This window comes from Dromaius novaehollandiae, chromosome Z (genome assembly GCF_036370855.1).
Source record: "Dromaius novaehollandiae isolate bDroNov1 chromosome Z, bDroNov1.hap1, whole genome shotgun sequence".
In the NCBI taxonomy this organism is placed as follows: Eukaryota; Metazoa; Chordata; class Aves; order Casuariiformes; family Dromaiidae; genus Dromaius; species Dromaius novaehollandiae.
This window is the reverse complement of record NC_088132.1, coordinates 16,489,827-16,517,639: the sequence shown is the minus strand read 5'-3', so window position 1 is coordinate 16,517,639 and position 27,813 is coordinate 16,489,827. Positions and strand designations below refer to the sequence as shown.

The 27,813-nt window shown below is 59.3% G+C and overlaps 4 protein-coding genes across 7 annotated transcripts; all 4 read right to left on the bottom strand.

Moving 5' to 3' along the window:
• Positions 1-90: 90 nt before the first annotated feature.
• LOC135324971 (SUN domain-containing protein 5-like) lies at positions 91-4,758 on the bottom strand. Its single transcript, XM_064502184.1, has 8 exons — positions 4,749-4,758; positions 4,295-4,359; positions 3,362-3,458; positions 2,892-2,976; positions 2,250-2,365; positions 1,424-1,591; positions 985-1,074; positions 91-776 (listed from the first exon to the last, which is right to left on the bottom strand). The coding sequence occupies exons 4-8, from the start codon at positions 2,950-2,952 to the stop codon at positions 609-611; spliced, it is 603 nt and encodes a 200-aa protein (XP_064358254.1). The 5' UTR covers positions 2,953-2,976; positions 3,362-3,458; positions 4,295-4,359; positions 4,749-4,758; the 3' UTR covers positions 91-608.
• A 2,188-nt stretch (positions 4,759-6,946) lies between these two features.
• Positions 6,947-11,614, bottom strand: LOC135324974 (SUN domain-containing protein 5-like). The gene is made up of 8 exons (XM_064502187.1): positions 11,605-11,614; positions 11,151-11,215; positions 10,218-10,314; positions 9,748-9,832; positions 9,106-9,221; positions 8,280-8,447; positions 7,841-7,930; positions 6,947-7,632 (listed from the first exon to the last, which is right to left on the bottom strand). Exons 4-8 carry the CDS (start codon positions 9,806-9,808, stop codon positions 7,465-7,467), a joined length of 603 nt encoding a protein of 200 aa, XP_064358257.1. The 5' UTR covers positions 9,809-9,832; positions 10,218-10,314; positions 11,151-11,215; positions 11,605-11,614; the 3' UTR covers positions 6,947-7,464.
• Positions 11,615-13,802: 2,188 nt separating this feature from the next.
• LOC135324973 (SUN domain-containing protein 5-like) lies at positions 13,803-18,470 on the bottom strand. The gene is made up of 8 exons (XM_064502186.1): positions 18,461-18,470; positions 18,007-18,071; positions 17,074-17,170; positions 16,604-16,688; positions 15,962-16,077; positions 15,136-15,303; positions 14,697-14,786; positions 13,803-14,488 (listed from the first exon to the last, which is right to left on the bottom strand). The coding sequence occupies exons 4-8, from the start codon at positions 16,662-16,664 to the stop codon at positions 14,321-14,323; spliced, it is 603 nt and encodes a 200-aa protein (XP_064358256.1). The 5' UTR covers positions 16,665-16,688; positions 17,074-17,170; positions 18,007-18,071; positions 18,461-18,470; the 3' UTR covers positions 13,803-14,320.
• Positions 18,471-21,145: 2,675 nt separating this feature from the next.
• Positions 21,146-26,835, bottom strand: LOC135324933 (sperm-associated antigen 4 protein-like). Of its 4 annotated transcripts, XM_064502039.1 has the most exons (13): positions 26,563-26,835; positions 26,393-26,452; positions 25,886-26,056; positions 25,317-25,398; positions 24,863-24,927; positions 24,523-24,584; positions 24,272-24,312; positions 23,930-24,026; positions 23,460-23,544; positions 22,818-22,933; positions 21,992-22,159; positions 21,553-21,642; positions 21,146-21,344 (listed from the first exon to the last, which is right to left on the bottom strand). In XM_064502039.1, exons 3-13 carry the CDS (start codon positions 26,052-26,054, stop codon positions 21,177-21,179), a joined length of 1,143 nt encoding a protein of 380 aa, XP_064358109.1. In that variant the 5' UTR covers positions 26,055-26,056; positions 26,393-26,452; positions 26,563-26,835; the 3' UTR covers positions 21,146-21,176. The 4 variants fall into 4 exon arrangements, with proteins under 4 accessions (XP_064358109.1, XP_064358106.1, XP_064358108.1 ...); XM_064502036.1 differs by lacking the exons at positions 25,886-26,056; positions 26,393-26,452; positions 26,563-26,835 and having other exon boundaries at positions 21,146-21,341; positions 25,317-25,851; XM_064502038.1 differs by lacking the exons at positions 24,523-24,584; positions 25,886-26,056; positions 26,393-26,452; positions 26,563-26,835 and having other exon boundaries at positions 21,146-21,341; positions 25,317-25,850.
• Positions 26,836-27,813: the final 978 nt, after the last annotated feature.

Here is a 27,813-nt window from a genome sequence, read left to right as displayed (position 1 = left end):
CGGGGCCAGGAGCATGATGCGGATGAAGCGTGAAGGCTATCCGAGCACGGCACAGGGCTCCCCTCAAGCAGAAGCTCTGTCGAGTGCCAGCCACAGCAGTCCAGCTTCTTTGCACTGGCTAAAGCAGCAGCTGGCACTGATGACATGGTCCCTCTCTGCAGGCAGGGACTGAAAGGGTCCTTCTGTGCGGGCTGGGGTGCCTAGGCCTTCCGGGACCCCGAGCATGCCCTTACCTGCTCCTGCCGCTGCTGCAGCCCTGCTGTTACCCGCAGCCAGCGGCTTCCCGGGCTGCCTCTGCTCCGGGACTGCCATTAACAGGGGCTGCCATCACCCCAGGCCTTGCCGTTATCCCGGCTCTAGAGCTATCCACTGACGTGCTGCTCTCCCGGGCTGCTGTGTCAAATAAGGGCCGTGCTGTTACCCTGGAGCATGGCGTTACCTCGCGTGCCATTTTCCCACCCTGCTGTTGCCCTGGGTCCGTGACAGTAGCCCCGGTCCTGCCGCTACCCCGGGTCGGGTGCTCCCTCGGCAGCTGCCGTTACCCCAGGCCTCCGGTTACAGTGCACCCTGCCATGTCCCTGGGCCTGCCTTTGCTTGTTTTCCTCTTTTTATTTCTTATTAAGAAGAGGTCTCCTCATGTCTTCGGGTTGCGGAGAGGAGGTCTGGCTCGCCACCTTCCCGTGAACCTGCACGCGGTAAATGCAGGTGAACTCCGTGTTTCCCCAGTTGCTCCGCACAAAAAGTTTTATGTATTGAAAGGCTCTGGAAAGCTCCTGCTGTAAAGAAATCATGGGAAGAAGAAAGATGGTTAGTGGGGTGCAAAGAGCAAGAGCAGAAGGCAGGGACGTCCCTCTGCCAGCCGTGGCCCTGCTAAGGGCAGGCCCCTCTGGCCCCCCAGGCAGGGACTGCGAACGCTCTTTCTGCCCCGGCACTAGGGCAAATGCGCGTTCCTGCCTGGCCTTTGCCCACACGCACTGCCTGTACCTTGAGAGGGAAGGTCTGCATGGCCTCTTTTTCCACGTCGTACATGAATGTCCCAAGGAGAGTTTCTTCTTCCGCCTCCTCGTCCACTCCCTCCGAGACAAAGCACAAGGGTCAGGCTGCCCCCGAGGATGGGGAGAGGCACCCGCTGGATCAGGACCTGTTACCCACCCACCCTCTGCCATGGCTTGAGCAGTAGTCAAGCGCAGGTTACGGTGAAGCAGGGCCTCCTCCTGGAGGGTGGATCGACTGCCCTGAGATGCGTGGCCAGAAAGCACTGAGCAGCTCTTGAGAAGGAGAAAACCCCCACGTGCCTTGACATGTCCTCCTGGGGCAGTGCTCCCGAGAGAGCAAGGCCCAAACCTCCGAGCAGGCACAAAGACAAGGGAGCGCCTGTTCTGGCTTCTCCCCAGGGCCACCTCCCAGCGCAGCAGAGACTTACCGAGACAGTGAAATGTCGGGGGGCGCTGCTGACGGTCCCGGACGGAGAGACTGCTTTGTAGATGTGCTGCACGGTGACAGCGGTTGGCTGGATGGGTGCAGGCATCCGAATGACCACCTGCCCCCGAGACCCTTGGAAAGGCCAGCACTGTCCGGGAGTCACGTCTGGCTGAAAGCAGAAAAGAACCAGAGTGGCTGGTGAGGGAGGGACGGGGACACCACCACTACTCGCGTAACTGGAAGACAGGCACCGGTTTGTCTACAGGTTGTTCTTCTGCTCATAAACGAACAGCATGTGAGGGAACAGACAGAAGTGCACGCCTGTCGTTGCTGCCCCTTCGCTCATAAATGAACAGCATGTGAGGGAACAGACAGAAGTGCACGCCTGTCGTTGCTGCCCCATGAAGGGGCCTCTCAGTGCTCCTGAGAAGAGGAAAGTCTGCATTAGGACACATCTGAGCCCCCACATCTGAGCCCGGGTGCTGGAGCAAAAAAAGTCTCTCTGTGCGCAGGGGCTCTGTGCAGGTCCCCCTGCCAAGCCATCTGAGAAGGGAGAATCAGGGAGGAGGGAGGGAAACTGGGTCACCACAGAGAAACAGCTGCACCCAGCTGTGACCAGGTGTTGTGGGCAGCAGGTAGCAGTTCAGTTCAGGTCCCCTCCTGAAGGGAAGCCCTAGCCTTCTGGGAAGCCAAGCCCAGTGTTACTCGTCAGGTGTCAGTGGTGTGGGGCTGAGCGGCAGCTCTGGAGTGAAGGGAGAGCCGCTGGGGCTTGCTGCTGGCTTCACAGGAAGGCGTGAGGTCCAAGTGGATGGCTGGTGCTGTGGTACCTGCAGAATTGTTTGTGGAGGGTTTGCAGCAGAGCAGAGCAACCACAGAGCCCTGCAGAGCCCATGCTCTGGCCCCTCGTAGCTCTTGGACGTTCTCCGGATGTCGATGGTGGCACCTGTAAGGAAGACACGAGCTGACCGCCAGAGGCCGCAGACTAGAGAAGCTGATGCTTGGGGTGTTTCTAACGCTGCCCGCCAGCCCCAGCGCCTGTGACTCCCACACTGCACGCTGCCATGTCGGAGGTGCCCGGCTGTTGAGGGAAGGGGGTGCTGTGACCCACCCTGTGCCAGGGGACTGCTTGAACGACCCCGTGTGAATGACAGCAGGCTGAAGCTGAGGTCTTGCTGTGTCGACAGCAAGGGACACTCATTTCTGGTCCAGAGGAGAGCTCAGTGGAGAGGAAGAGCGCCTCTCCGTCAGCACAGAAACGTCTGTAGGGGCAGCGCCGGAGGCACCGGCAAGAGGCTCGAGGGCAGGACTGGGGTGGGTCTGAGAGAGCCCCTCTGGCAGTCTTGCTCTTGGAGCCCACGATGCCCCTGGAGCTTCCGGCGCTTGGGTGAGCAGAGTCTGGAGCGCAGCCTGCCTTTGCGAGTGCTCTGCGCAAGCTGCGTGCGCTGAGCCTTGCCCTGCTGGGTTCATACCTGAGCTTCTGAGGGCCCTGTCGGACATGTGGGCATAGTCCTGCAGAGCGGTCTCGGGCATTGCCTCTCTCAGCTGCTGAACTTCCTAGGAAAGACATGAATGAACAGTGTCTGTCCCCTGCAGCATGCTGCTGGCAGCTGCTGCCTGCCGGTCTACAGGCAGCAGGGCGCTCCTCTGGCTGCGGCTGTGGGCAGCATCTGCAGAGGAGCTGGGAGGGGACTTGGGGACTCAGGGGAGCCCAGCTGCCTGGGCCGCTGCCTAGCAGCAGCCATTTCCCAGGAATGATCCCTCCCGCCACATGCTGACCAAGTGCTGAACTCAGAGACACACGCCCGAGAGAAACGGCCCCCTCCTCCATGTCTGAGAAGAGCCGAGGAGGAGGAGGCAGCCCAGAAGAGACAGAAGAGACGCCCCCATTGGATGCTGGGGGGTGCTGCTCCAAGGCCTCTTTCACCAAACGCAGGATCACCTTCTTCACACTGCTGATCTCGGCACTCAGGCGAGCCACCTGCTCCCACAGAAGCTGCGTCTTGTGGACTTGCTGCCTCAACAAAGCAAGCGAGTTCCTGCAGAGAGCGGGACAGCAGGTCTTGTGAGGGGCTGCCCAGCCCCTGCTGGGAGCCTCCGCACTCACACAGGACAAGAGGCGTGTGCCTTGTGCGCCCTTTCCATTCCCTGTGTTGGGAATGCTTCCCTTCCCCCCACCCTGGCACGCCAGGGAGCCTTGGACATGACGCAAGCAAGTGCAGCTAGCATGGGGTGGCCCACGCTACTGTGCGCAATCAGCTGCAGGTCAGGAAATGTCTCTTACTGCAAGGGGTTCGTCTCCACTGCAGACTGCTCTGGCAGCTCCTGAAAGGGAAAGGCTCTCCATGAGCATGCCCTCGCAGAGCTGCCCGGGCTTCCCAGAGGAGGTTTCCCCCTTTCCCAGAGGGAGACCCAACAGAAGTTGCTGCTTGGGATGCCTTTGGATGGAAGCGGAGGATTCCGTGGTTTCTGCCACCACCATCAGCAAAAGGCTCCTTTGCAGGAGCGTCCTGTCCCACAACAGCAGTCACTGACCTGTGGTGCTTCCCCGGCCCGTAATGTCCCCACTGACAGCCAGCCCCAGCAGTAGACAGCAGCTGTAATGCACATCAGCAGGAGGCCGTTAGTTTCCTAGGATTTCTAGGTGTTGCTGTAGTCATGCTACATGGAGTCCATGCTGTCTCCCGCCAGAGCTGGGTGGCCCCAGCTCAGCGGAGGATGTGCACAAGTGCTGCAGAGATGCCTGGTGGCCTTCCCCCAGGCCTCCGGGTGTGTCGAGCCATGCTCCCAGGCGTGCTTGGTGCCCCGGAGGTAGTTGGTACCCCCCAGTGCTGGCATCCAGCAGAGCTGTGCTACTGCTGGCAGCTGTGCTCACCAAGAGTGGCAGAGATGCAGAAGAGGACTTTCCAGAGCCTTTTTTTCTTCTGGGGCATCTTTTGCCTAGAAAAGAGGCAATGCTGTTGTTACCGCAGTTGCAAGCTTTGGGCAAGCCCATTCACAGTGAGCACGTTGCCGTCAAAGCGGAAAAGCAGCCGTTTTGGAAGTCTGCTGCTGCCAGAAAGCTGCCAGGGCAGACTCCAAAAGGCACATGGTTTCTGTCAGCACCGTTCTCCACCCCGGGCAGAGCTTCCTGCAAGCAAGTGCCCCAAGAGCGCCTTCAGAAGAGGCATGAAAATCATCGAGGGAAGCAAACAGATCTAGCAAGTGAAAAGAGAACATAGGGGTTGAGGTGTGCTTGCTGTCCCTTTCGCTCTGAAAGCAGGCCTGTTCCCACTGGAGATCACAGAGACCTTTATGTTTTTGTGGTGGGGGCCGGGGAAGGTACTCACATGGCGGAGACACAGGTGCTGATGAGTCTCCGCAGGAAGATAATGGCCATCGCCAGGTAACAAGTGATGCGGGAGATGATCCCTGGGCAAAGAAACCAGTGGCAAGTGAGGTCTCGCTCCTGTGGTCCCTCCTGCGGGACTGCCAGGAGTTTCAGCTCCCCGTGGGAGGGACGCACTGAGCCCCTCGTGCTGCCTCCACAGGCAGGGTCAGTGCCGTGGCCGTGCCTTGGAGCAGGGCCACACCGGGGAGCCGAGGAGCCGTCCCCTGCAGCCACTGCTGCCGCAGCGCGGCCGGTCAGGTTTTGGTAGCGTGTCCCACGGGTACCACAGCACCCCACAACAACAGGGAAAGTAGAGGTCATTGCATCATAGTCACGTGATTGCTCTAAACCCCTCTCTGCGACTGTGATTTTGTGATTTTGCGTTTTCTGCGGGGTGGTAAGGCCTGGGCGAGCCAGGCTGGGTGGGTGCAAAAGTGGAGCCTCTCTGCATGTAACGCGAAGCAGCAGCGTAGCCGAGAAGGCCGAGGGATGGGCTCGCCCTGAGGGGCTCCGCGGTGCGGCACTTACCAGCGTTGTCCCTGGCGCGGTGGCTGCTGCTCATGGATGCCCCGCTGGCCATGTTGAGGCCGGCCCCGGCCACCTGGGCCTCCAGCACCACCTGGGAGTCCCGCTCAGCAGAGGCTGCCGGCGTCTCTGGGTGGTGCCATCGCCGCTGGGGAGCCCGTCTCCTCGCCATTGCTGGGAGGAAACAAGTGCTCAGCTCCCGGCCTCCCTTCCACACACACGCTTTTTGCCCGATTGGGCAAAAAGCCACAGAGCACCCCGAAAGGAGCGGGCCTGCTGAGAGCAATGAGCCGTGAGACCACGGCGAGCTCCCTGCAGCAGGCTGCGGGCGTCCACAGCCCTGCGGGGCAATAAGGGATGTGCAGCTGTGACCTCACAGAAGCCCGTGAGGTGGCGCGAGGCGTGATGTGATGTCACAGCAGAACATGCTCATCCACCACCTTCCCGGGGAGGCCCAGCCCAGTCATCCCTTATTAACAGCATCACTAATATTTCCATGTTCATCTTTACCAGAGCTGTTGTGAGATTTTTCTTCCTGCCGTTTTTGGATTTCTCCATTAACTTCAACATTGAGCTGTTGAGAAGTCCATGTCCAGCATGCAGGAGTCAGGAACCGGCCTGATCATAGCTCCCTGTGCCGCCTCCTTGCCCTCACCAGCAGTGTCCCCAGTGCAAGACAATGCCAGATCTACGGGGTGATTGACAGCACAAACATGTCCAGGCTTTTCCCCCCAGCTGCAGCCTCCTTACGAGCCCGGCACATTGCCGCAAGACTGTGGGTGTGGAAGCGGCCCCATATGCCAAACACACTGTGCCTTTTTCTGTGCACTGTTTGCAATGATCAACAAATGAGCGACCTCAACAAACACGTGACCCTTAACAGTCAGCTTCTCCCTCCTGCTTTTCCAGGAGCTGTCTAGATACTCTGAGAGCAGTTATCAGGGTGTATTAATGGTTACTTCGGTCTTTGAAGTGACAGCATACTGCTGGCTTTGTGTCTCCACTGTATGCTTCTGCCCATGGAGATAGCTACCTTTGGGCTCTGGCTGAATTTTCTGGCCTCAGAAATTTATACCTCCCATCTAGGTAATGTCCTGCTTTTCCCCACAACTTCAGGTAGGCCTGTATGTCATGGCCTTTTGTGGGACAGAGATTTGATGGGAAAAGGACACAGGAGTTGTGCCAGGTGGTGGCTTCCCTTGCGACACCGACCCAAGAGGTTCCCGTGCCTTCTGCACCGCATGCAGCTGAGGAGCCCCAAGGCCCTGCTGAGAGCCTGGCGCTGGGGGAAGCACAGAAACAAGGGGGAGGTGTTTCAACCCAGGCTGCTTTGCCGTATCGAGGTCTCCTTGTAGAGGTGCTCTGTGCCGCGCTGTGCACAAGCCTGCCCCTTTGCTCCCCAAGTCTGGCGCCTCTTCTGGCTGTCTTTTGCCAAGCTGGAGGAGCCGGGCTAGGCTTGCTGGGAGAGGCGGGGCATTTGCTTGCCCAGCATGGTTTGGTGCTTTCTGAGAGGGGTGGAGGGGAGAAGGGGGAGCAGGATGACGGGGCCAGGAGCATGATGCGGATGAAGCGTGAAGGCTATCCGAGCACGGCACAGGGCTCCCCTCAAGCAGAAGCTCTGTCGAGTGCCAGCCACAGCAGTCCAGCTTCTTTGCACTGGCTAAAGCAGCAGCTGGCACTGATGACATGGTCCCTCTCTGCAGGCAGGGACTGAAAGGGTCCTTCTGTGCGGGCTGGGGTGCCTAGGCCTTCCGGGACCCCGAGCATGCCCTTACCTGCTCCTGCCGCTGCTGCAGCCCTGCTGTTACCCGCAGCCAGCGGCTTCCCGGGCTGCCTCTGCTCCGGGACTGCCATTAACAGGGGCTGCCATCACCCCAGGCCTTGCCGTTATCCCGGCTCTAGAGCTATCCACTGACGTGCTGCTCTCCCGGGCTGCTGTGTCAAATAAGGGCCGTGCTGTTACCCTGGAGCATGGCGTTACCTCGCGTGCCATTTTCCCACCCTGCTGTTGCCCTGGGTCCGTGACAGTAGCCCCGGTCCTGCCGCTACCCCGGGTCGGGTGCTCCCTCGGCAGCTGCCGTTACCCCAGGCCTCCGGTTACAGTGCACCCTGCCATGTCCCTGGGCCTGCCTTTGCTTGTTTTCCTCTTTTTATTTCTTATTAAGAAGAGGTCTCCTCATGTCTTCGGGTTGCGGAGAGGAGGTCTGGCTCGCCACCTTCCCGTGAACCTGCACGCGGTAAATGCAGGTGAACTCCGTGTTTCCCCAGTTGCTCCGCACAAAAAGTTTTATGTATTGAAAGGCTCTGGAAAGCTCCTGCTGTAAAGAAATCATGGGAAGAAGAAAGATGGTTAGTGGGGTGCAAAGAGCAAGAGCAGAAGGCAGGGACGTCCCTCTGCCAGCCGTGGCCCTGCTAAGGGCAGGCCCCTCTGGCCCCCCAGGCAGGGACTGCGAACGCTCTTTCTGCCCCGGCACTAGGGCAAATGCGCGTTCCTGCCTGGCCTTTGCCCACACGCACTGCCTGTACCTTGAGAGGGAAGGTCTGCATGGCCTCTTTTTCCACGTCGTACATGAATGTCCCAAGGAGAGTTTCTTCTTCCGCCTCCTCGTCCACTCCCTCCGAGACAAAGCACAAGGGTCAGGCTGCCCCCGAGGATGGGGAGAGGCACCCGCTGGATCAGGACCTGTTACCCACCCACCCTCTGCCATGGCTTGAGCAGTAGTCAAGCGCAGGTTACGGTGAAGCAGGGCCTCCTCCTGGAGGGTGGATCGACTGCCCTGAGATGCGTGGCCAGAAAGCACTGAGCAGCTCTTGAGAAGGAGAAAACCCCCACGTGCCTTGACATGTCCTCCTGGGGCAGTGCTCCCGAGAGAGCAAGGCCCAAACCTCCGAGCAGGCACAAAGACAAGGGAGCGCCTGTTCTGGCTTCTCCCCAGGGCCACCTCCCAGCGCAGCAGAGACTTACCGAGACAGTGAAATGTCGGGGGGCGCTGCTGACGGTCCCGGACGGAGAGACTGCTTTGTAGATGTGCTGCACGGTGACAGCGGTTGGCTGGATGGGTGCAGGCATCCGAATGACCACCTGCCCCCGAGACCCTTGGAAAGGCCAGCACTGTCCGGGAGTCACGTCTGGCTGAAAGCAGAAAAGAACCAGAGTGGCTGGTGAGGGAGGGACGGGGACACCACCACTACTCGCGTAACTGGAAGACAGGCACCGGTTTGTCTACAGGTTGTTCTTCTGCTCATAAACGAACAGCATGTGAGGGAACAGACAGAAGTGCACGCCTGTCGTTGCTGCCCCTTCGCTCATAAATGAACAGCATGTGAGGGAACAGACAGAAGTGCACGCCTGTCGTTGCTGCCCCATGAAGGGGCCTCTCAGTGCTCCTGAGAAGAGGAAAGTCTGCATTAGGACACATCTGAGCCCCCACATCTGAGCCCGGGTGCTGGAGCAAAAAAAGTCTCTCTGTGCGCAGGGGCTCTGTGCAGGTCCCCCTGCCAAGCCATCTGAGAAGGGAGAATCAGGGAGGAGGGAGGGAAACTGGGTCACCACAGAGAAACAGCTGCACCCAGCTGTGACCAGGTGTTGTGGGCAGCAGGTAGCAGTTCAGTTCAGGTCCCCTCCTGAAGGGAAGCCCTAGCCTTCTGGGAAGCCAAGCCCAGTGTTACTCGTCAGGTGTCAGTGGTGTGGGGCTGAGCGGCAGCTCTGGAGTGAAGGGAGAGCCGCTGGGGCTTGCTGCTGGCTTCACAGGAAGGCGTGAGGTCCAAGTGGATGGCTGGTGCTGTGGTACCTGCAGAATTGTTTGTGGAGGGTTTGCAGCAGAGCAGAGCAACCACAGAGCCCTGCAGAGCCCATGCTCTGGCCCCTCGTAGCTCTTGGACGTTCTCCGGATGTCGATGGTGGCACCTGTAAGGAAGACACGAGCTGACCGCCAGAGGCCGCAGACTAGAGAAGCTGATGCTTGGGGTGTTTCTAACGCTGCCCGCCAGCCCCAGCGCCTGTGACTCCCACACTGCACGCTGCCATGTCGGAGGTGCCCGGCTGTTGAGGGAAGGGGGTGCTGTGACCCACCCTGTGCCAGGGGACTGCTTGAACGACCCCGTGTGAATGACAGCAGGCTGAAGCTGAGGTCTTGCTGTGTCGACAGCAAGGGACACTCATTTCTGGTCCAGAGGAGAGCTCAGTGGAGAGGAAGAGCGCCTCTCCGTCAGCACAGAAACGTCTGTAGGGGCAGCGCCGGAGGCACCGGCAAGAGGCTCGAGGGCAGGACTGGGGTGGGTCTGAGAGAGCCCCTCTGGCAGTCTTGCTCTTGGAGCCCACGATGCCCCTGGAGCTTCCGGCGCTTGGGTGAGCAGAGTCTGGAGCGCAGCCTGCCTTTGCGAGTGCTCTGCGCAAGCTGCGTGCGCTGAGCCTTGCCCTGCTGGGTTCATACCTGAGCTTCTGAGGGCCCTGTCGGACATGTGGGCATAGTCCTGCAGAGCGGTCTCGGGCATTGCCTCTCTCAGCTGCTGAACTTCCTAGGAAAGACATGAATGAACAGTGTCTGTCCCCTGCAGCATGCTGCTGGCAGCTGCTGCCTGCCGGTCTACAGGCAGCAGGGCGCTCCTCTGGCTGCGGCTGTGGGCAGCATCTGCAGAGGAGCTGGGAGGGGACTTGGGGACTCAGGGGAGCCCAGCTGCCTGGGCCGCTGCCTAGCAGCAGCCATTTCCCAGGAATGATCCCTCCCGCCACATGCTGACCAAGTGCTGAACTCAGAGACACACGCCCGAGAGAAACGGCCCCCTCCTCCATGTCTGAGAAGAGCCGAGGAGGAGGAGGCAGCCCAGAAGAGACAGAAGAGACGCCCCCATTGGATGCTGGGGGGTGCTGCTCCAAGGCCTCTTTCACCAAACGCAGGATCACCTTCTTCACACTGCTGATCTCGGCACTCAGGCGAGCCACCTGCTCCCACAGAAGCTGCGTCTTGTGGACTTGCTGCCTCAACAAAGCAAGCGAGTTCCTGCAGAGAGCGGGACAGCAGGTCTTGTGAGGGGCTGCCCAGCCCCTGCTGGGAGCCTCCGCACTCACACAGGACAAGAGGCGTGTGCCTTGTGCGCCCTTTCCATTCCCTGTGTTGGGAATGCTTCCCTTCCCCCCACCCTGGCACGCCAGGGAGCCTTGGACATGACGCAAGCAAGTGCAGCTAGCATGGGGTGGCCCACGCTACTGTGCGCAATCAGCTGCAGGTCAGGAAATGTCTCTTACTGCAAGGGGTTCGTCTCCACTGCAGACTGCTCTGGCAGCTCCTGAAAGGGAAAGGCTCTCCATGAGCATGCCCTCGCAGAGCTGCCCGGGCTTCCCAGAGGAGGTTTCCCCCTTTCCCAGAGGGAGACCCAACAGAAGTTGCTGCTTGGGATGCCTTTGGATGGAAGCGGAGGATTCCGTGGTTTCTGCCACCACCATCAGCAAAAGGCTCCTTTGCAGGAGCGTCCTGTCCCACAACAGCAGTCACTGACCTGTGGTGCTTCCCCGGCCCGTAATGTCCCCACTGACAGCCAGCCCCAGCAGTAGACAGCAGCTGTAATGCACATCAGCAGGAGGCCGTTAGTTTCCTAGGATTTCTAGGTGTTGCTGTAGTCATGCTACATGGAGTCCATGCTGTCTCCCGCCAGAGCTGGGTGGCCCCAGCTCAGCGGAGGATGTGCACAAGTGCTGCAGAGATGCCTGGTGGCCTTCCCCCAGGCCTCCGGGTGTGTCGAGCCATGCTCCCAGGCGTGCTTGGTGCCCCGGAGGTAGTTGGTACCCCCCAGTGCTGGCATCCAGCAGAGCTGTGCTACTGCTGGCAGCTGTGCTCACCAAGAGTGGCAGAGATGCAGAAGAGGACTTTCCAGAGCCTTTTTTTCTTCTGGGGCATCTTTTGCCTAGAAAAGAGGCAATGCTGTTGTTACCGCAGTTGCAAGCTTTGGGCAAGCCCATTCACAGTGAGCACGTTGCCGTCAAAGCGGAAAAGCAGCCGTTTTGGAAGTCTGCTGCTGCCAGAAAGCTGCCAGGGCAGACTCCAAAAGGCACATGGTTTCTGTCAGCACCGTTCTCCACCCCGGGCAGAGCTTCCTGCAAGCAAGTGCCCCAAGAGCGCCTTCAGAAGAGGCATGAAAATCATCGAGGGAAGCAAACAGATCTAGCAAGTGAAAAGAGAACATAGGGGTTGAGGTGTGCTTGCTGTCCCTTTCGCTCTGAAAGCAGGCCTGTTCCCACTGGAGATCACAGAGACCTTTATGTTTTTGTGGTGGGGGCCGGGGAAGGTACTCACATGGCGGAGACACAGGTGCTGATGAGTCTCCGCAGGAAGATAATGGCCATCGCCAGGTAACAAGTGATGCGGGAGATGATCCCTGGGCAAAGAAACCAGTGGCAAGTGAGGTCTCGCTCCTGTGGTCCCTCCTGCGGGACTGCCAGGAGTTTCAGCTCCCCGTGGGAGGGACGCACTGAGCCCCTCGTGCTGCCTCCACAGGCAGGGTCAGTGCCGTGGCCGTGCCTTGGAGCAGGGCCACACCGGGGAGCCGAGGAGCCGTCCCCTGCAGCCACTGCTGCCGCAGCGCGGCCGGTCAGGTTTTGGTAGCGTGTCCCACGGGTACCACAGCACCCCACAACAACAGGGAAAGTAGAGGTCATTGCATCATAGTCACGTGATTGCTCTAAACCCCTCTCTGCGACTGTGATTTTGTGATTTTGCGTTTTCTGCGGGGTGGTAAGGCCTGGGCGAGCCAGGCTGGGTGGGTGCAAAAGTGGAGCCTCTCTGCATGTAACGCGAAGCAGCAGCGTAGCCGAGAAGGCCGAGGGATGGGCTCGCCCTGAGGGGCTCCGCGGTGCGGCACTTACCAGCGTTGTCCCTGGCGCGGTGGCTGCTGCTCATGGATGCCCCGCTGGCCATGTTGAGGCCGGCCCCGGCCACCTGGGCCTCCAGCACCACCTGGGAGTCCCGCTCAGCAGAGGCTGCCGGCGTCTCTGGGTGGTGCCATCGCCGCTGGGGAGCCCGTCTCCTCGCCATTGCTGGGAGGAAACAAGTGCTCAGCTCCCGGCCTCCCTTCCACACACACGCTTTTTGCCCGATTGGGCAAAAAGCCACAGAGCACCCCGAAAGGAGCGGGCCTGCTGAGAGCAATGAGCCGTGAGACCACGGCGAGCTCCCTGCAGCAGGCTGCGGGCGTCCACAGCCCTGCGGGGCAATAAGGGATGTGCAGCTGTGACCTCACAGAAGCCCGTGAGGTGGCGCGAGGCGTGATGTGATGTCACAGCAGAACATGCTCATCCACCACCTTCCCGGGGAGGCCCAGCCCAGTCATCCCTTATTAACAGCATCACTAATATTTCCATGTTCATCTTTACCAGAGCTGTTGTGAGATTTTTCTTCCTGCCGTTTTTGGATTTCTCCATTAACTTCAACATTGAGCTGTTGAGAAGTCCATGTCCAGCATGCAGGAGTCAGGAACCGGCCTGATCATAGCTCCCTGTGCCGCCTCCTTGCCCTCACCAGCAGTGTCCCCAGTGCAAGACAATGCCAGATCTACGGGGTGATTGACAGCACAAACATGTCCAGGCTTTTCCCCCCAGCTGCAGCCTCCTTACGAGCCCGGCACATTGCCGCAAGACTGTGGGTGTGGAAGCGGCCCCATATGCCAAACACACTGTGCCTTTTTCTGTGCACTGTTTGCAATGATCAACAAATGAGCGACCTCAACAAACACGTGACCCTTAACAGTCAGCTTCTCCCTCCTGCTTTTCCAGGAGCTGTCTAGATACTCTGAGAGCAGTTATCAGGGTGTATTAATGGTTACTTCGGTCTTTGAAGTGACAGCATACTGCTGGCTTTGTGTCTCCACTGTATGCTTCTGCCCATGGAGATAGCTACCTTTGGGCTCTGGCTGAATTTTCTGGCCTCAGAAATTTATACCTCCCATCTAGGTAATGTCCTGCTTTTCCCCACAACTTCAGGTAGGCCTGTATGTCATGGCCTTTTGTGGGACAGAGATTTGATGGGAAAAGGACACAGGAGTTGTGCCAGGTGGTGGCTTCCCTTGCGACACCGACCCAAGAGGTTCCCGTGCCTTCTGCACCGCATGCAGCTGAGGAGCCCCAAGGCCCTGCTGAGAGCCTGGCGCTGGGGGAAGCACAGAAACAAGGGGGAGGTGTTTCAACCCAGGCTGCTTTGCCGTATCGAGGTCTCCTTGTAGAGGTGCTCTGTGCCGCGCTGTGCACAAGCCTGCCCCTTTGCTCCCCAAGTCTGGCGCCTCTTCTGGCTGTCTTTTGCCAAGCTGGAGGAGCCGGGCTAGGCTTGCTGGGAGAGGCGGGGCATTTGCTTGCCCAGCATGGTTTGGTGCTTTCTGAGAGGGGTGGAGGGGAGAAGGGGGAGCAGGATGACGGGGCCAGGAGCATGATGCGGATGAAGCGTGAAGGCTATCCGAGCACGGCACAGGGCTCCCCTCAAGCAGAAGCTCTGTCGAGTGCCAGCCACAGCAGTCCAGCTTCTTTGCACTGGCTAAAGCAGCAGCTGGCACTGATGACATGGTCCCTCTCTGCAGGCAGGGACTGAAAGGGTCCTTCTGTGCGGGCTGGGGTGCCTAGGCCTTCCGGGACCCCGAGCATGCCCTTACCTGCTCCTGCCGCTGCTGCAGCCCTGCTGTTACCCGCAGCCAGCGGCTTCCCGGGCTGCCTCTGCTCCGGGACTGCCATTAACAGGGGCTGCCATCACCCCAGGCCTTGCCGTTATCCCGGCTCTAGAGCTATCCACTGACGTGCTGCTCTCCCGGGCTGCTGTGTCAAATAAGGGCCGTGCTGTTACCCTGGAGCATGGCGTTACCTCGCGTGCCATTTTCCCACCCTGCTGTTGCCCTGGGTCCGTGACAGTAGCCCCGGTCCTGCCGCTACCCCGGGTCGGGTGCTCCCTCGGCAGCTGCCGTTACCCCAGGCCTCCGGTTACAGTGCACCCTGCCATGTCCCTGGGCCTGCCTTTGCTTGTTTTCCTCTTTTTATTTCTTATTAAGAAGAGGTCTCCTCATGTCTTCGGGTTGCGGAGAGGAGGTCTGGCTCGCCACCTTCCCGTGAACCTGCACGCGGTAAATGCAGGTGAACTCCGTGTTTCCCCAGTTGCTCCGCACAAAAAGTTTTATGTATTGAAAGGCTCTGGAAAGCTCCTGCTGTAAAGAAATCATGGGAAGAAGAAAGATGGTTAGTGGGGTGCAAAGAGCAAGAGCAGAAGGCAGGGACGTCCCTCTGCCAGCCGTGGCCCTGCTAAGGGCAGGCCCCTCTGGCCCCCCAGGCAGGGACTGCGAACGCTCTTTCTGCCCCGGCACTAGGGCAAATGCGCGTTCCTGCCTGGCCTTTGCCCACACGCACTGCCTGTACCTTGAGAGGGAAGGTCTGCATGGCCTCTTTTTCCACGTCGTACATGAATGTCCCAAGGAGAGTTTCTTCTTCCGCCTCCTCGTCCACTCCCTCCGAGACAAAGCACAAGGGTCAGGCTGCCCCCGAGGATGGGGAGAGGCACCCGCTGGATCAGGACCTGTTACCCACCCACCCTCTGCCATGGCTTGAGCAGTAGTCAAGCGCAGGTTACGGTGAAGCAGGGCCTCCTCCTGGAGGGTGGATCGACTGCCCTGAGATGCGTGGCCAGAAAGCACTGAGCAGCTCTTGAGAAGGAGAAAACCCCCACGTGCCTTGACATGTCCTCCTGGGGCAGTGCTCCCGAGAGAGCAAGGCCCAAACCTCCGAGCAGGCACAAAGACAAGGGAGCGCCTGTTCTGGCTTCTCCCCAGGGCCACCTCCCAGCGCAGCAGAGACTTACCGAGACAGTGAAATGTCGGGGGGCGCTGCTGACGGTCCCGGACGGAGAGACTGCTTTGTAGATGTGCTGCACGGTGACAGCGGTTGGCTGGATGGGTGCAGGCATCCGAATGACCACCTGCCCCCGAGACCCTTGGAAAGGCCAGCACTGTCCGGGAGTCACGTCTGGCTGAAAGCAGAAAAGAACCAGAGTGGCTGGTGAGGGAGGGACGGGGACACCACCACTACTCGCGTAACTGGAAGACAGGCACCGGTTTGTCTACAGGTTGTTCTTCTGCTCATAAACGAACAGCATGTGAGGGAACAGACAGAAGTGCACGCCTGTCGTTGCTGCCCCTTCGCTCATAAATGAACAGCATGTGAGGGAACAGACAGAAGTGCACGCCTGTCGTTGCTGCCCCATGAAGGGGCCTCTCAGTGCTCCTGAGAAGAGGAAAGTCTGCATTAGGACACATCTGAGCCCCCACATCTGAGCCCGGGTGCTGGAGCAAAAAAAGTCTCTCTGTGCGCAGGGGCTCTGTGCAGGTCCCCCTGCCAAGCCATCTGAGAAGGGAGAATCAGGGAGGAGGGAGGGAAACTGGGTCACCACAGAGAAACAGCTGCACCCAGCTGTGACCAGGTGTTGTGGGCAGCAGGTAGCAGTTCAGTTCAGGTCCCCTCCTGAAGGGAAGCCCTAGCCTTCTGGGAAGCCAAGCCCAGTGTTACTCGTCAGGTGTCAGTGGTGTGGGGCTGAGCGGCAGCTCTGGAGTGAAGGGAGAGCCGCTGGGGCTTGCTGCTGGCTTCACAGGAAGGCGTGAGGTCCAAGTGGATGGCTGGTGCTGTGGTACCTGCAGAATTGTTTGTGGAGGGTTTGCAGCAGAGCAGAGCAACCACAGAGCCCTGCAGAGCCCATGCTCTGGCCCCTCGTAGCTCTTGGACGTTCTCCGGATGTCGATGGTGGCACCTGTAAGGAAGACACGAGCTGACCGCCAGAGGCCGCAGACTAGAGAAGCTGATGCTTGGGGTGTTTCTAACGCTGCCCGCCAGCCCCAGCGCCTGTGACTCCCACACTGCACGCTGCCATGTCGGAGGTGCCCGGCTGTTGAGGGAAGGGGGTGCTGTGACCCACCCTGTGCCAGGGGACTGCTTGAACGACCCCGTGTGAATGACAGCAGGCTGAAGCTGAGGTCTTGCTGTGTCGACAGCAAGGGACACTCATTTCTGGTCCAGAGGAGAGCTCAGTGGAGAGGAAGAGCGCCTCTCCGTCAGCACAGAAACGTCTGTAGGGGCAGCGCCGGAGGCACCGGCAAGAGGCTCGAGGGCAGGACTGGGGTGGGTCTGAGAGAGCCCCTCTGGCAGTCTTGCTCTTGGAGCCCACGATGCCCCTGGAGCTTCCGGCGCTTGGGTGAGCAGAGTCTGGAGCGCAGCCTGCCTTTGCGAGTGCTCTGCGCAAGCTGCGTGCGCTGAGCCTTGCCCTGCTGGGTTCATACCTGAGCTTCTGAGGGCCCTGTCGGACATGTGGGCATAGTCCTGCAGAGCGGTCTCGGGCATTGCCTCTCTCAGCTGCTGAACTTCCTAGGAAAGACATGAATGAACAGTGTCTGTCCCCTGCAGCATGCTGCTGGCAGCTGCTGCCTGCCGGTCTACAGGCAGCAGGGCGCTCCTCTGGCTGCGGCTGTGGGCAGCATCTGCAGAGGAGCTGGGAGGGGACTTGGGGACTCAGGGGAGCCCAGCTGCCTGGGCCGCTGCCTAGCAGCAGCCATTTCCCAGGAATGATCCCTCCCGCCACATGCTGACCAAGTGCTGAACTCAGAGACACACGCCCGAGAGAAACGGCCCCCTCCTCCATGTCTGAGAAGAGCCGAGGAGGAGGAGGCAGCCCAGAAGAGACAGAAGAGACGCCCCCATTGGATGCTGGGGGGTGCTGCTCCAAGGCCTCTTTCACCAAACGCAGGATCACCTTCTTCACACTGCTGATCTCGGCACTCAGGCGAGCCACCTGCTCCCACAGAAGCTGCGTCTTGTGGACTTGCTGCCTCAACAAAGCAAGCGAGTTCCTGCAGAGAGCGGGACAGCAGGTCTTGTGAGGGGCTGCCCAGCCCCTGCTGGGAGCCTCCGCACTCACACAGGACAAGAGGCGTGTGCCTTGTGCGCCCTTTCCATTCCCTGTGTTGGGAATGCTTCCCTTCCCCCCACCCTGGCACGCCAGGGAGCCTTGGACATGACGCAAGCAAGTGCAGCTAGCATGGGGTGGCCCACGCTACTGTGCGCAATCAGCTGCAGGTCAGGAAATGTCTCTTACTGCAAGGGGTTCGTCTCCACTGCAGACTGCTCTGGCAGCTCCTGAAAGGGAAAGGCTCTCCATGAGCATGCCCTCGCAGAGCTGCCCGGGCTTCCCAGAGGAGGTTTCCCCCTTTCCCAGAGGGAGACCCAACAGAAGTTGCTGCTTGGGATGCCTTTGGATGGAAGCGGAGGATTCCGTGGTTTCTGCCACCACCATCAGCAAAAGGCTCCTTTGCAGGAGCGTCCTGTCCCACAACAGCAGTCACTGACCTGTGGTGCTTCCCCGGCCCGTAATGTCCCCACTGACAGCCAGCCCCAGCAGTAGACAGCAGCTGTAATGCACATCAGCAGGAGGCCGTTAGTTTCCTAGGATTTCTAGGTGTTGCTGTAGTCATGCTACATGGAGTCCATGCTGTCTCCCGCCAGAGCTGGGTGGCCCCAGCTCAGCGGAGGATGTGCACAAGTGCTGCAGAGATGCCTGGTGGCCTTCCCCCAGGCCTCCGGGTGTGTCGAGCCATGCTCCCAGGCGTGCTTGGTGCCCCGGAGGTAGTTGGTACCCCCCAGTGCTGGCATCCAGCAGAGCTGTGCTACTGCTGGCAGCTGTGCTCACCAAGAGTGGCAGAGATGCAGAAGAGGACTTTCCAGAGCCTTTTTTTCTTCTGGGGCATCTTTTGCCTAGAAAAGAGGCAATGCTGTTGTTACCGCAGTTGCAAGCTTTGGGCAAGCCCATTCACAGTGAGCACGTTGCCGTCAAAGCGGAAAAGCAGCCGTTTTGGAAGTCTGCTGCTGCCAGAAAGCTGCCAGGGCAGACTCCAAAAGGCACATGGTTTCTGTCAGCACCGTTCTCCACCCCGGGCAGAGCTTCCTGCAAGCAAGTGCCCCAAGAGCGCCTTCAGAAGAGGCATGAAAATCATCGAGGGAAGCAAACAGATCTAGCAAGTGAAAAGAGAACATAGGGGTTGAGGTGTGCTTGCTGTCCCTTTCGCTCTGAAAGCAGGCCTGTTCCCACTGGAGATCACAGAGACCTTTATGTTTTTGTGGTGGGGGCCGGGGAAGGTACTCACATGGCGGAGACACAGGTGCTGATGAGTCTCCGCAGGAAGATAATGGCCATCGCCAGGTAACAAGTGATGCGGGAGATGATCCCTGGGCAAAGAAACCAGTGGCAAGTGAGGTCTCGCTCCTGTGGTCCCTCCTGCGGGACTGCCAGGAGTTTCAGCTCCCCGTGGGAGGGACGCACTGAGCCCCTCGTGCTGCCTCCACAGGCAGGGTCAGTGCCGTGGCCGTGCCTTGGAGCAGGGCCACACCGGGGAGCCGAGGAGCCGTCCCCTGCAGCCACTGCTGCCGCAGCGCGGCCGGTCAGGTTTTGGTAGCGTGTCCCACGGGTACCACAGCACCCCACAACAACAGGGAAAGTAGAGGTCATTGCATCATAGTCACGTGATTGCTCTAAACCCCTCTCTGCGACTGTGATTTTGTGATTTTGCGTTTTCTGCGGGGTGGTAAGGCCTGGGCGAGCCAGGCTGGGTGGGTGCAAAAGTGGAGCCTCTCTGCATGTAACGCGAAGCAGCAGCGTAGCCGAGAAGGCCGAGGGATGGGCTCGCCCTGAGGGGCTCCGCGGTGCGGCACTTACCAGCGTTGTCCCTGGCGCGGTGGCTGCTGCTCATGGATGCCCCGCTGGCCATGTTGAGGCCGGCCCCGGCCACCTGGGCCTCCAGCACCACCTGGGAGTCCCGCTCAGCAGAGGCTGCCGGCGTCTCTGGGTGGTGCCATCGCCGCTGGGGAGCCCGTCTCCTCGCCATTGCTGGGAGGAAACAAGTGCTCAGCTCCCGGCCTCCCTTCCACACACACGCTTTTTGCCCGATTGGGCAAAAAGCCACAGAGCACCCCGAAAGGAGCGGGCCTGCTGAGAGCAATGAGCCGTGAGACCACGGCGAGCTCCCTGCAGCAGGCTGCGGGCGTCCACAGCCCTGCGGGGCAATAAGGGATGTGCAGCTGTGACCTCACAGAAGCCCGTGAGGTGGCGCGAGGCGTGATGTGATGTCACAGCAGAACATGCTCATCCACCACCTTCCCGGGGAGGCCCAGCCCAGTCATCCCTTATTAACAGCATCACTAATATTTCCATGTTCATCTTTACCAGAGCTGTTGTGAGATTTTTCTTCCTGCCGTTTTTGGATTTCTCCATTAACTTCAACATTGAGCTGTTGAGAAGTCCATGTCCAGCATGCAGGAGTCAGGAACCGGCCTGATCATAGCTCCCTGTGCCGCCTCCTTGCCCTCACCAGCAGTGTCCCCAGTGCAAGACAATGCCAGATCTACGGGGTGATTGACAGCACAAACATGTCCAGGCTTTTCCCCCCAGCTGCAGCCTCCTTACGAGCCCGGCACATTGCCGCAAGACTGTGGGTGTGGAAGCGGCCCCATATGCCAAACACACTGTGCCTTTTTCTGTGCACTGTTTGCAATGATCAACAAATGAGCGACCTCAACAAACACGTGACCCTTAACAGTCAGCTTCTCCCTCCTGCTTTTCCAGGAGCTGTCTAGATACTCTGAGAGCAGTTATCAGGGTGTATTAATGGTTACTTCGGTCTTTGAAGTGACAGCATACTGCTGGCTTTGTGTCTCCACTGTATGCTTCTGCCCATGGAGATAGCTACCTTTGGGCTCTGGCTGAATTTTCTGGCCTCAGAAATTTATACCTCCCATCTAGGTAATGTCCTGCTTTTCCCCACAACTTCAGGTAGGCCTGTATGTCATGGCCTTTTGTGGGACAGAGATTTGATGGGAAAAGGACACAGGAGTTGTGCCAGGTGGTGGCTTCCCTTGCGACACCGACCCAAGAGGTTCCCGTGCCTTCTGCACCGCATGCAGCTGAGGAGCCCCAAGGCCCTGCTGAGAGCCTGGCGCTGGGGGAAGCACAGAAACAAGGGGGAGGTGTTTCAACCCAGGCTGCTTTGCCGTATCGAGGTCTCCTTGTAGAGGTGCTCTGTGCCGCGCTGTGCACAAGCCTGCCCCTTTGCTCCCCAAGTCTGGCGCCTCTTCTGGCTGTCTTTTGCCAAGCTGGAGGAGCCGGGCTAGGCTTGCTGGGAGAGGCGGGGCATTTGCTTGCCCAGCATGGTTTGGTGCTTTCTGAGAGGGGTGGAGGGGAGAAGGGGGAGCAGGATGACGGGGCCAGGAGCATGATGCGGATGAAGCGTGAAGGCTATCCGAGCACGGCACAGGGCTCCCCTCAAGCAGAAGCTCTGTCGAGTGCCAGCCACAGCAGTCCAGCTTCTTTGCACTGGCTAAAGCAGCAGCTGGCACTGATGACATGGTCCCTCTCTGCAGGCAGGGACTGAAAGGGTCCTTCTGTGCGGGCTGGGGTGCCTAGGCCTTCCGGGACCCCGAGCATGCCCTTACCTGCTCCTGCCGCTGCTGCAGCCCTGCTGTTACCCGCAGCCAGCGGCTTCCCGGGCTGCCTCTGCTCCGGGACTGCCATTAACAGGGGCTGCCATCACCCCAGGCCTTGCCGTTATCCCGGCTCTAGAGCTATCCACTGACGTGCTGCTCTCCCGGGCTGCTGTGTCAAATAAGGGCCGTGCTGTTACCCTGGAGCATGGCGTTACCTCGCGTGCCATTTTCCCACCCTGCTGTTGCCCTGGGTCCGTGACAGTAGCCCCGGTCCTGCCGCTACCCCCGGGTCGGGTGCTCCCTCGGCACTGCCGTTACCCCAGGCCTCCGGTTACAGTGCACCCTGCCATGTCCCTGGGCCTGCCTTTGCTTGTTTTCCTCTTTTTATTTCTTATTAAGAAGAGGTCTCCTCATGTCTTCGGGTTGCGGAGAGGAGGTCTGGCTCGCCACCTTCCCGTGAACCTGCACGCGGTAAATGCAGGTGAACTCCGTGTTTCCCCAGTTGCTCCGCACAAAAAGTTTTATGTATTGAAAGGCTCTGGAAAGCTCCTGCTGTAAAGAAATCATGGGAAGAAGAAAGATGGTTAGTGGGGTGCAAAGAGCAAGAGCAGAAGGCAGGGACGTCCCTCTGCCAGCCGTGGCCCTGCTAAGGGCAGGCCCCTCTGGCCCCCCAGGCAGGGACTGCGAACGCTCTTTCTGCCCCGGCACTAGGGCAAATGCGCGTTCCTGCCTGGCCTTTGCCCACACGCACTGCCTGTACCTTGAGAGGGAAGGTCTGCATGGCCTCTTTTTCCACGTCGTACATGAATGTCCCAAGGAGAGTTTCTTCTTCCGCCTCCTCGTCCACTCCCTCCGAGACAAAGCACAAGGGTCAGGCTGCCCCCGAGGATGGGGAGAGGCACCCGCTGGATCAGGACCTGTTACCCACCCACCCTCTGCCATGGCTTGAGCAGTAGTCAAGCGCAGGTTACGGTGAAGCAGGGCCTCCTCCTGGAGGGTGGATCGACTGCCCTGAGATGCGTGGCCAGAAAGCACTGAGCAGCTCTTGAGAAGGAGAAAACCCCCACGTGCCTTGACATGTCCTCCTGGGGCAGTGCTCCCGAGAGAGCAAGGCCCAAACCTCCGAGCAGGCACAAAGACAAGGGAGCGCCTGTTCTGGCTTCTCCCCAGGGCCACCTCCCAGCGCAGCAGAGACTTACCGAGACAGTGAAATGTCGGGGGGCGCTGCTGACGGTCCCGGACGGAGAGACTGCTTTGTAGATGTGCTGCACGGTGACAGCGGTTGGCTGGATGGGTGCAGGCATCCGAATGACCACCTGCCCCCGAGACCCTTGGAAAGGCCAGCACTGTCCGGGAGTCACGTCTGGCTGAAAGCAGAAAAGAACCAGAGTGGCTGGTGAGGGAGGGACGGGGACACCACCACTACTCGCGTAACTGGAAGACAGGCACCGGTTTGTCTACAGGTTGTTCTTCTGCTCATAAACGAACAGCATGTGAGGGAACAGACAGAAGTGCACGCCTGTCGTTGCTGCCCCTTCGCTCATAAATGAACAGCATGTGAGGGAACAGACAGAAGTGCACGCCTGTCATTGCTGCCCCATGAAGGGGCCTCTCAGTGCTCCTGAGAAGAGGAAAGTCTGCATTAGGACACATCTGAGCCCCCACATCTGAGCCCGGGTGCTGGAGCAAAAAAAGTCTCTCTGTGCGCAGGGGCTCTGTGCAGGTCCCCCTGCCAAGCCATCTGAGAAGGGAGAATCAGGGAGGAGGGAGGGAAACTGGGTCACCACAGAGAAACAGCTGCACCCAGCTGTGACCAGGTGTTGTGGGCAGCAGGTAGCAGTTCAGTTCAGGTCCCCTCCTGAAGGGAAGCCCTAGCCTTCTGGGAAGCCAAGCCCAGTGTTACTCGTCAGGTGTCAGTGGTGTGGGGCTGAGCGGCAGCTCTGGAGTGAAGGGAGAGCCGCTGGGGCTTGCTGCTGGCTTCACAGGAAGGCGTGAGGTCCAAGTGGATGGCTGGTGCTGTGGTACCTGCAGAATTGTTTGTGGAGGGTTTGCAGCAGAGCAGAGCAACCACAGAGCCCTGCAGAGCCCATGCTCTGGCCCCTCGTAGCTCTTGGACGTTCTCCGGATGTCGATGGTGGCACCTGTAAGGAAGACACGAGCTGACCGCCAGAGGCCGCAGACTAGAGAAGCTGATGCTTGGGGTGTTTCTAACGCTGCCCGCCAGCCCCAGCGCCTGTGACTCCCACACTGCACGCTGCCATGTCGGAGGTGCCCGGCTGTTGAGGGAAGGGGGTGCTGTGACCCACCCTGTGCCAGGGGACTGCTTGAACGACCCCGTGTGAATGACAGCAGGCTGAAGCTGAGGTCTTGCTGTGTCGACAGCAAGGGACACTCATTTCTGGTCCAGAGGAGAGCTCAGTGGAGAGGAAGAGCGCCTCTCCGTCAGCACAGAAACGTCTGTAGGGGCAGCGCCGGAGGCACCGGCAAGAGGCTCGAGGGCAGGACTGGGGTGGGTCTGAGAGAGCCCCTCTGGCAGTCTTGCTCTTGGAGCCCACGATGCCCCTGGAGCTTCCGGCGCTTGGGTGAGCAGAGTCTGGAGCGCAGCCTGCCTTTGCGAGTGCTCTGCGCAAGCTGCGTGCGCTGAGCCTTGCCCTGCTGGGTTCATACCTGAGCTTCTGAGGGCCCTGTCGGACATGTGGGCATAGTCCTGCAGAGCGGTCTCGGGCATTGCCTCTCTCAGCTGCTGAACTTCCTAGGAAAGACATGAATGAACAGTGTCTGTCCCCTGCAGCATGCTGCTGGCAGCTGCTGCCTGCCGGTCTACAGGCAGCAGGGCGCTCCTCTGGCTGCGGCTGTGGGCAGCATCTGCAGAGGAGCTGGGAGGGGACTTGGGGACTCAGGAGAGCCCAGCTGCCTGGGCCGCTGCCTAGCAGCAGCCATTTCCCAGGAATGATCCCTCCCGCCACATGCTGACCAAGTGCTGAACTCAGAGACACACGCCCGAGAGAAACGGCCCCCTCCTCCATGTCTGAGAAGAGCCGAGGAGGAGGAGGCAGCCCAGAAGAGACAGAAGAGACGCCCCCATTGGATGCTGGGGGGTGCTGCTCCAAGGCCTCTTTCACCAAACGCAGGATCACCTTCTTCACACTGCTGATCTCGGCACTCAGGCGAGCCACCTGCTCCCACAGAAGCTGCGTCTTGTGGACTTGCTGCCTCAACAAAGCAAGCGAGTTCCTGCAGAGAGCGGGACAGCAGGTCTTGTGAGGGACTGCCCAGCCCCTGCTGGGAGCCTCCGCACTCACACAGGACAAGAGGCGTGTGCCTTGTGCGCCCTTTCCATTCCCTGTGTTGGGAATGCTTCCCTTCCCCCCACCCTGGCACGCCAGGGAGCCTTGGACATGACGCAAGCAAGTGCAGCTAGCATGGGGTGGCCCACGCTACTGTGCGCAATCAGCTGCAGGTCAGGAAATGTCTCTTACTGCAAGGGGTTCGTCTCCACTGCAGACTGCTCTGGCAGCTCCTGAAAGGGAAAGGCTCTCCATGAGCATGCCCTCGCAGAGCTGCCCGGGCTTCCCAGAGGAGGTTTCCCCCTTTCCCAGAGGGAGACCCAACAGAAGTTGCTGCTTGGGATGCCTTTGGATGGAAGCGGAGGATTCCGTGGTTTCTGCCACCACCATCAGCAAAAGGCTCCTTTGCAGGAGCGTCCTGTCCCACAACAGCAGTCACTGACCTGTGGTGCTTCCCCGGCCCGTAATGTCCCCACTGACAGCCAGCCCCAGCAGTAGACAGCAGCTGTAATGCACATCAGCAGGAGGCCGTTAGTTTCCTAGGATTTCTAGGTGTTGCTGTAGTCATGCTACATGGAGTCCATGCTGTCTCCCGCCAGAGCTGGGTGGCCCCAGCTCAGCGGAGGATGTGCACAAGTGCTGCAGAGATGCCTGGTGGCCTTCCCCCAGGCCTCCGGGTGTGTCGAGCCATGCTCCCAGGCGTGCTTGGTGCCCCGGAGGTAGTTGGTACCCCCCAGTGCTGGCATCCAGCAGAGCTGTGCTACTGCTGGCAGCTGTGCTCACCAAGAGTGGCAGAGATGCAGAAGAGGACTTTCCAGAGCCTTTTTTTCTTCTGGGGCATCTTTTGCCTAGAAAAGAGGCAATGCTGTTGTTACCGCAGTTGCAAGCTTTGGGCAAGCCCATTCACAGTGAGCACGTTGCCGTCAAAGCGGAAAAGCAGCCGTTTTGGAAGTCTGCTGCTGCCAGAAAGCTGCCAGGGCAGACTCCAAAAGGCACATGGTTTCTGTCAGCACCGTTCTCCACCCCGGGCAGAGCTTCCTGCAAGCAAGTGCCCCAAGAGCGCCTTCAGAAGAGGCATGAAAATCATCGAGGGAAGCAAACAGATCTAGCAAGTGAAAAGAGAACATAGGGGTTGAGGTGTGCTTGCTGTCCCTTTCGCTCTGAAAGCAGGCCTGTTCCCACTGGAGATCACAGAGACCTTTATGTTTTTGTGGTGGGGGCCGGGGAAGGTACTCACATGGCGGAGACACAGGTGCTGATGAGTCTCCGCAGGAAGATAATGGCCATCGCCAGGTAACAAGTGATGCGGGAGATGATCCCTGGGCAAAGAAACCAGTGGCAAGTGAGGTCTCGCTCCTGTGGTCCCTCCTGCGGGACTGCCAGGAGTTTCAGCTCCCCGTGGGAGGGACGCACTGAGCCCCTCGTGCTGCCTCCACAGGCAGGGTCAGTGCCGTGGCCGTGCCTTGGAGCAGGGCCACACCGGGGAGCCGAGGAGCCGTCCCCTGCAGCCACTGCTGCCGCAGCGCGGCCGGTCAGGTTTTGGTAGCGTGTCCCACGGGTACCACAGCACCCCACAACAACAGGGAAAGTAGAGGTCATTGCATCATAGTCACGTGATTGCTCTAAACCCCTCTCTGCGACTGTGATTTTGTGATTTTGCGTTTTCTGCGGGGTGGTAAGGCCTGGGCGAGCCAGGCTGGGTGGGTGCAAAAGTGGAGCCTCTCTGCATGTAACGCGAAGCAGCAGCGTAGCCGAGAAGGCCGAGGGATGGGCTCGCCCTGAGGGGCTCCGCGGTGCGGCACTTACCAGCGTTGTCCCTGGCGCGGTGGCTGCTGCTCATGGATGCCCCGCTGGCCATGTTGAGGCCGGCCCCGGCCACCTGGGCCTCCAGCACCACCTGGGAGTCCCGCTCAGCAGAGGCTGCCGGCGTCTCTGGGCGGCGCCATCGCCGCTGGGGAGCCCGTCTCCTCGCCATTGCTGGGAGGAAACAAGTGCTCAGCTCCCGGCCTCCCTTCCACACACACGCTTTTTGCCCGATTGGGCAAAAAGCCACAGAGCACCCCGAAAGGAGCGGGCCTGCTGAGAGCAATGAGCCGTGAGACCACGGCGAGCTCCCTGCAGCAGGCTGCGGGCGTCCACAGCCCTGCGGGGCAATAAGGGATGTGCAGCTGTGACCTCACAGAAGCCCGTGAGGTGGCGCGAGGCGTGATGTGATGTCACAGCAGAACATGCTCATCCACCACCTTCCCGGGGAGGCCCAGCCCAGTCATCCCTTATTAACAGCATCACTAATATTTCCATGTTCATCTTTACCAGAGCTGTTGTGAGATTTTTCTTCCTGCCGTTTTTGGATTTCTCCATTAACTTCAACATCTGCGGGCAGAGAAAGGAAAGGTTTTCGTCTCTCCTTCCCTGCTCTCCTTCCCCCCCTTCCTGACACCAAGAAATAGCTTTCCCTTCTCCACGCCTCTCTTTACGCTTACCCCACACAAGCAAAGCTGCTTTTGGCTTCAAGGGCTGCTGCACAACACTGTGTGGAAGATGAGCCCCGCTGCTGTTTTCTGACCAGGAAAAGAAAATACAGCCTGGTCCAAGTTGAAGATAGTGGGACAGAACTCCCCATTGCCCCTGGAAAGAGCTGGTCCTTTCCGAGCGTGGCTCACCTCCTGAACTTCAGCTACAGTGCACATTTTCACATTTTCCCATGTCACTCCCAAAGCACTCCCTCTCTGGCTATCAGACTCAGAGATGAGAGCACTGGAAGAGAGTCAAGGTGTGAATGACATTTCATGCACGATGGCCAGGTGTTTCTCTCCTTGGACACTGCAGTGCCTCTCCATTGCACAGAAATTAGCTGCTTCTCCGGGCTGAGTGCAGCCACCAGGCTGTGTGTGTTTTATCCTCCTTCCGTTGGCTTAGGCAGTGAGTGGCTCGGCTGGTCTGAAATGCCACAAGGGTGCTGCAGAGAGACCTGCTGGCACCACCTTTAGACCAGGAACACAATGCAATAGCAACATGCTGCACTGTGGCACTTCTGACACGACTTTTAGATGTTCCTGTCAGTGCCTCTCAAGTCCACTTGGTCCCTGATCAGAGGAGGAGGCTGTGTGGATCACGAGAGTTGACACTACTTCTTTATCTTTGTGCTGGCTAGGACCAAAGCAGAGCGATAGCCGAGCCACTGAAAAATGCCACAGTACAGAAAAGAAAACAACACCCTGCCATCAGCAGGCTGTTGAGAAGTCCATGTCCAGCATGCAGGAGTCAGGAACCGACCTGATCATAGCTCCCTGTGCTGCCTCCTTGCCCTCACCAGCAGTGTCCCCACTGCAAGACAATGCTAGATCTACGGGGTGATTGACAGCACAAACATGTCCAGGCTTTTCCCCCCGGCTGCAACCTCCTTACGAGCCTGGCACACTGCTGCAAGACTGTGGGTGTGGAAGCGGCCCTGCATGCTGTCCGTAGCAGAAGCAGGACATCCCACAGTGTCCTAGAGCCCAGGGTTTTCTGTCCGCACTCCACGAATTGGGCAGGACAGGCAGGAGCTTCCTGCAAGGAAATACTAACCTCTGCAGTGCAGGCAGAGCCACCAGAAATGAGAGGCATTTCACAGACCCCTTAGAGGTCACCTGGTGGGTTCCTAGGTCTGCTCCAATCTCTAATGCCACTCCATTCAGTCCAGAAATTACACCCCACTTATATCAGGGTGGGTGAAGACTGTCTTTCGGGGG

Coding starts and splice junctions, on each gene's coding strand:
- LOC135324974 (XM_064502187.1), bottom strand. CDS start 9,808: ATGCCCGAGACCGCTCTGCAGGACTATGCCCACATGTCCGACAGGGCC. Junction 7,931..8,279: donor CCCGACATTTCACTGTCTCG/GTAAGTCTCTGC, acceptor TTTGTCTCGGAG/GGAGTGGACGAGGAGGCGGA. Junction 7,633..7,840: donor TGCAGACCTTCCCTCTCAAG/GTACAGGCAGTG, acceptor ATTTCTTTACAG/CAGGAGCTTTCCAGAGCCTT.
- LOC135324933 (XM_064502036.1), bottom strand. CDS start 25,678: ATGACCTCTACTTTCCCTGTTGTTGTGGGGTGCTGTGGTACCCGTGGG. Junction 24,928..25,316: donor AGCACCTGTGTCTCCGCCAT/GTGAGTACCTTC, acceptor CCTCTTTTCTAG/GCAAAAGATGCCCCAGAAGA. Junction 24,313..24,522: donor GGGCCGGGGAAGCACCACAG/GTCAGTGACTGC, acceptor TTTCCCTTTCAG/GAGCTGCCAGAGCAGTCTGC.
- LOC135324971 (XM_064502184.1), bottom strand. CDS start 2,952: ATGCCCGAGACCGCTCTGCAGGACTATGCCCACATGTCCGACAGGGCC. Junction 2,366..2,891: donor CAGGGCCCTCAGAAGCTCAG/GTATGAACCCAG, acceptor TCTTCCTTACAG/GTGCCACCATCGACATCCGG. Junction 1,075..1,423: donor CCCGACATTTCACTGTCTCG/GTAAGTCTCTGC, acceptor TTTGTCTCGGAG/GGAGTGGACGAGGAGGCGGA.
- LOC135324973 (XM_064502186.1), bottom strand. CDS start 16,664: ATGCCCGAGACCGCTCTGCAGGACTATGCCCACATGTCCGACAGGGCC. Junction 14,787..15,135: donor CCCGACATTTCACTGTCTCG/GTAAGTCTCTGC, acceptor TTTGTCTCGGAG/GGAGTGGACGAGGAGGCGGA. Junction 14,489..14,696: donor TGCAGACCTTCCCTCTCAAG/GTACAGGCAGTG, acceptor ATTTCTTTACAG/CAGGAGCTTTCCAGAGCCTT.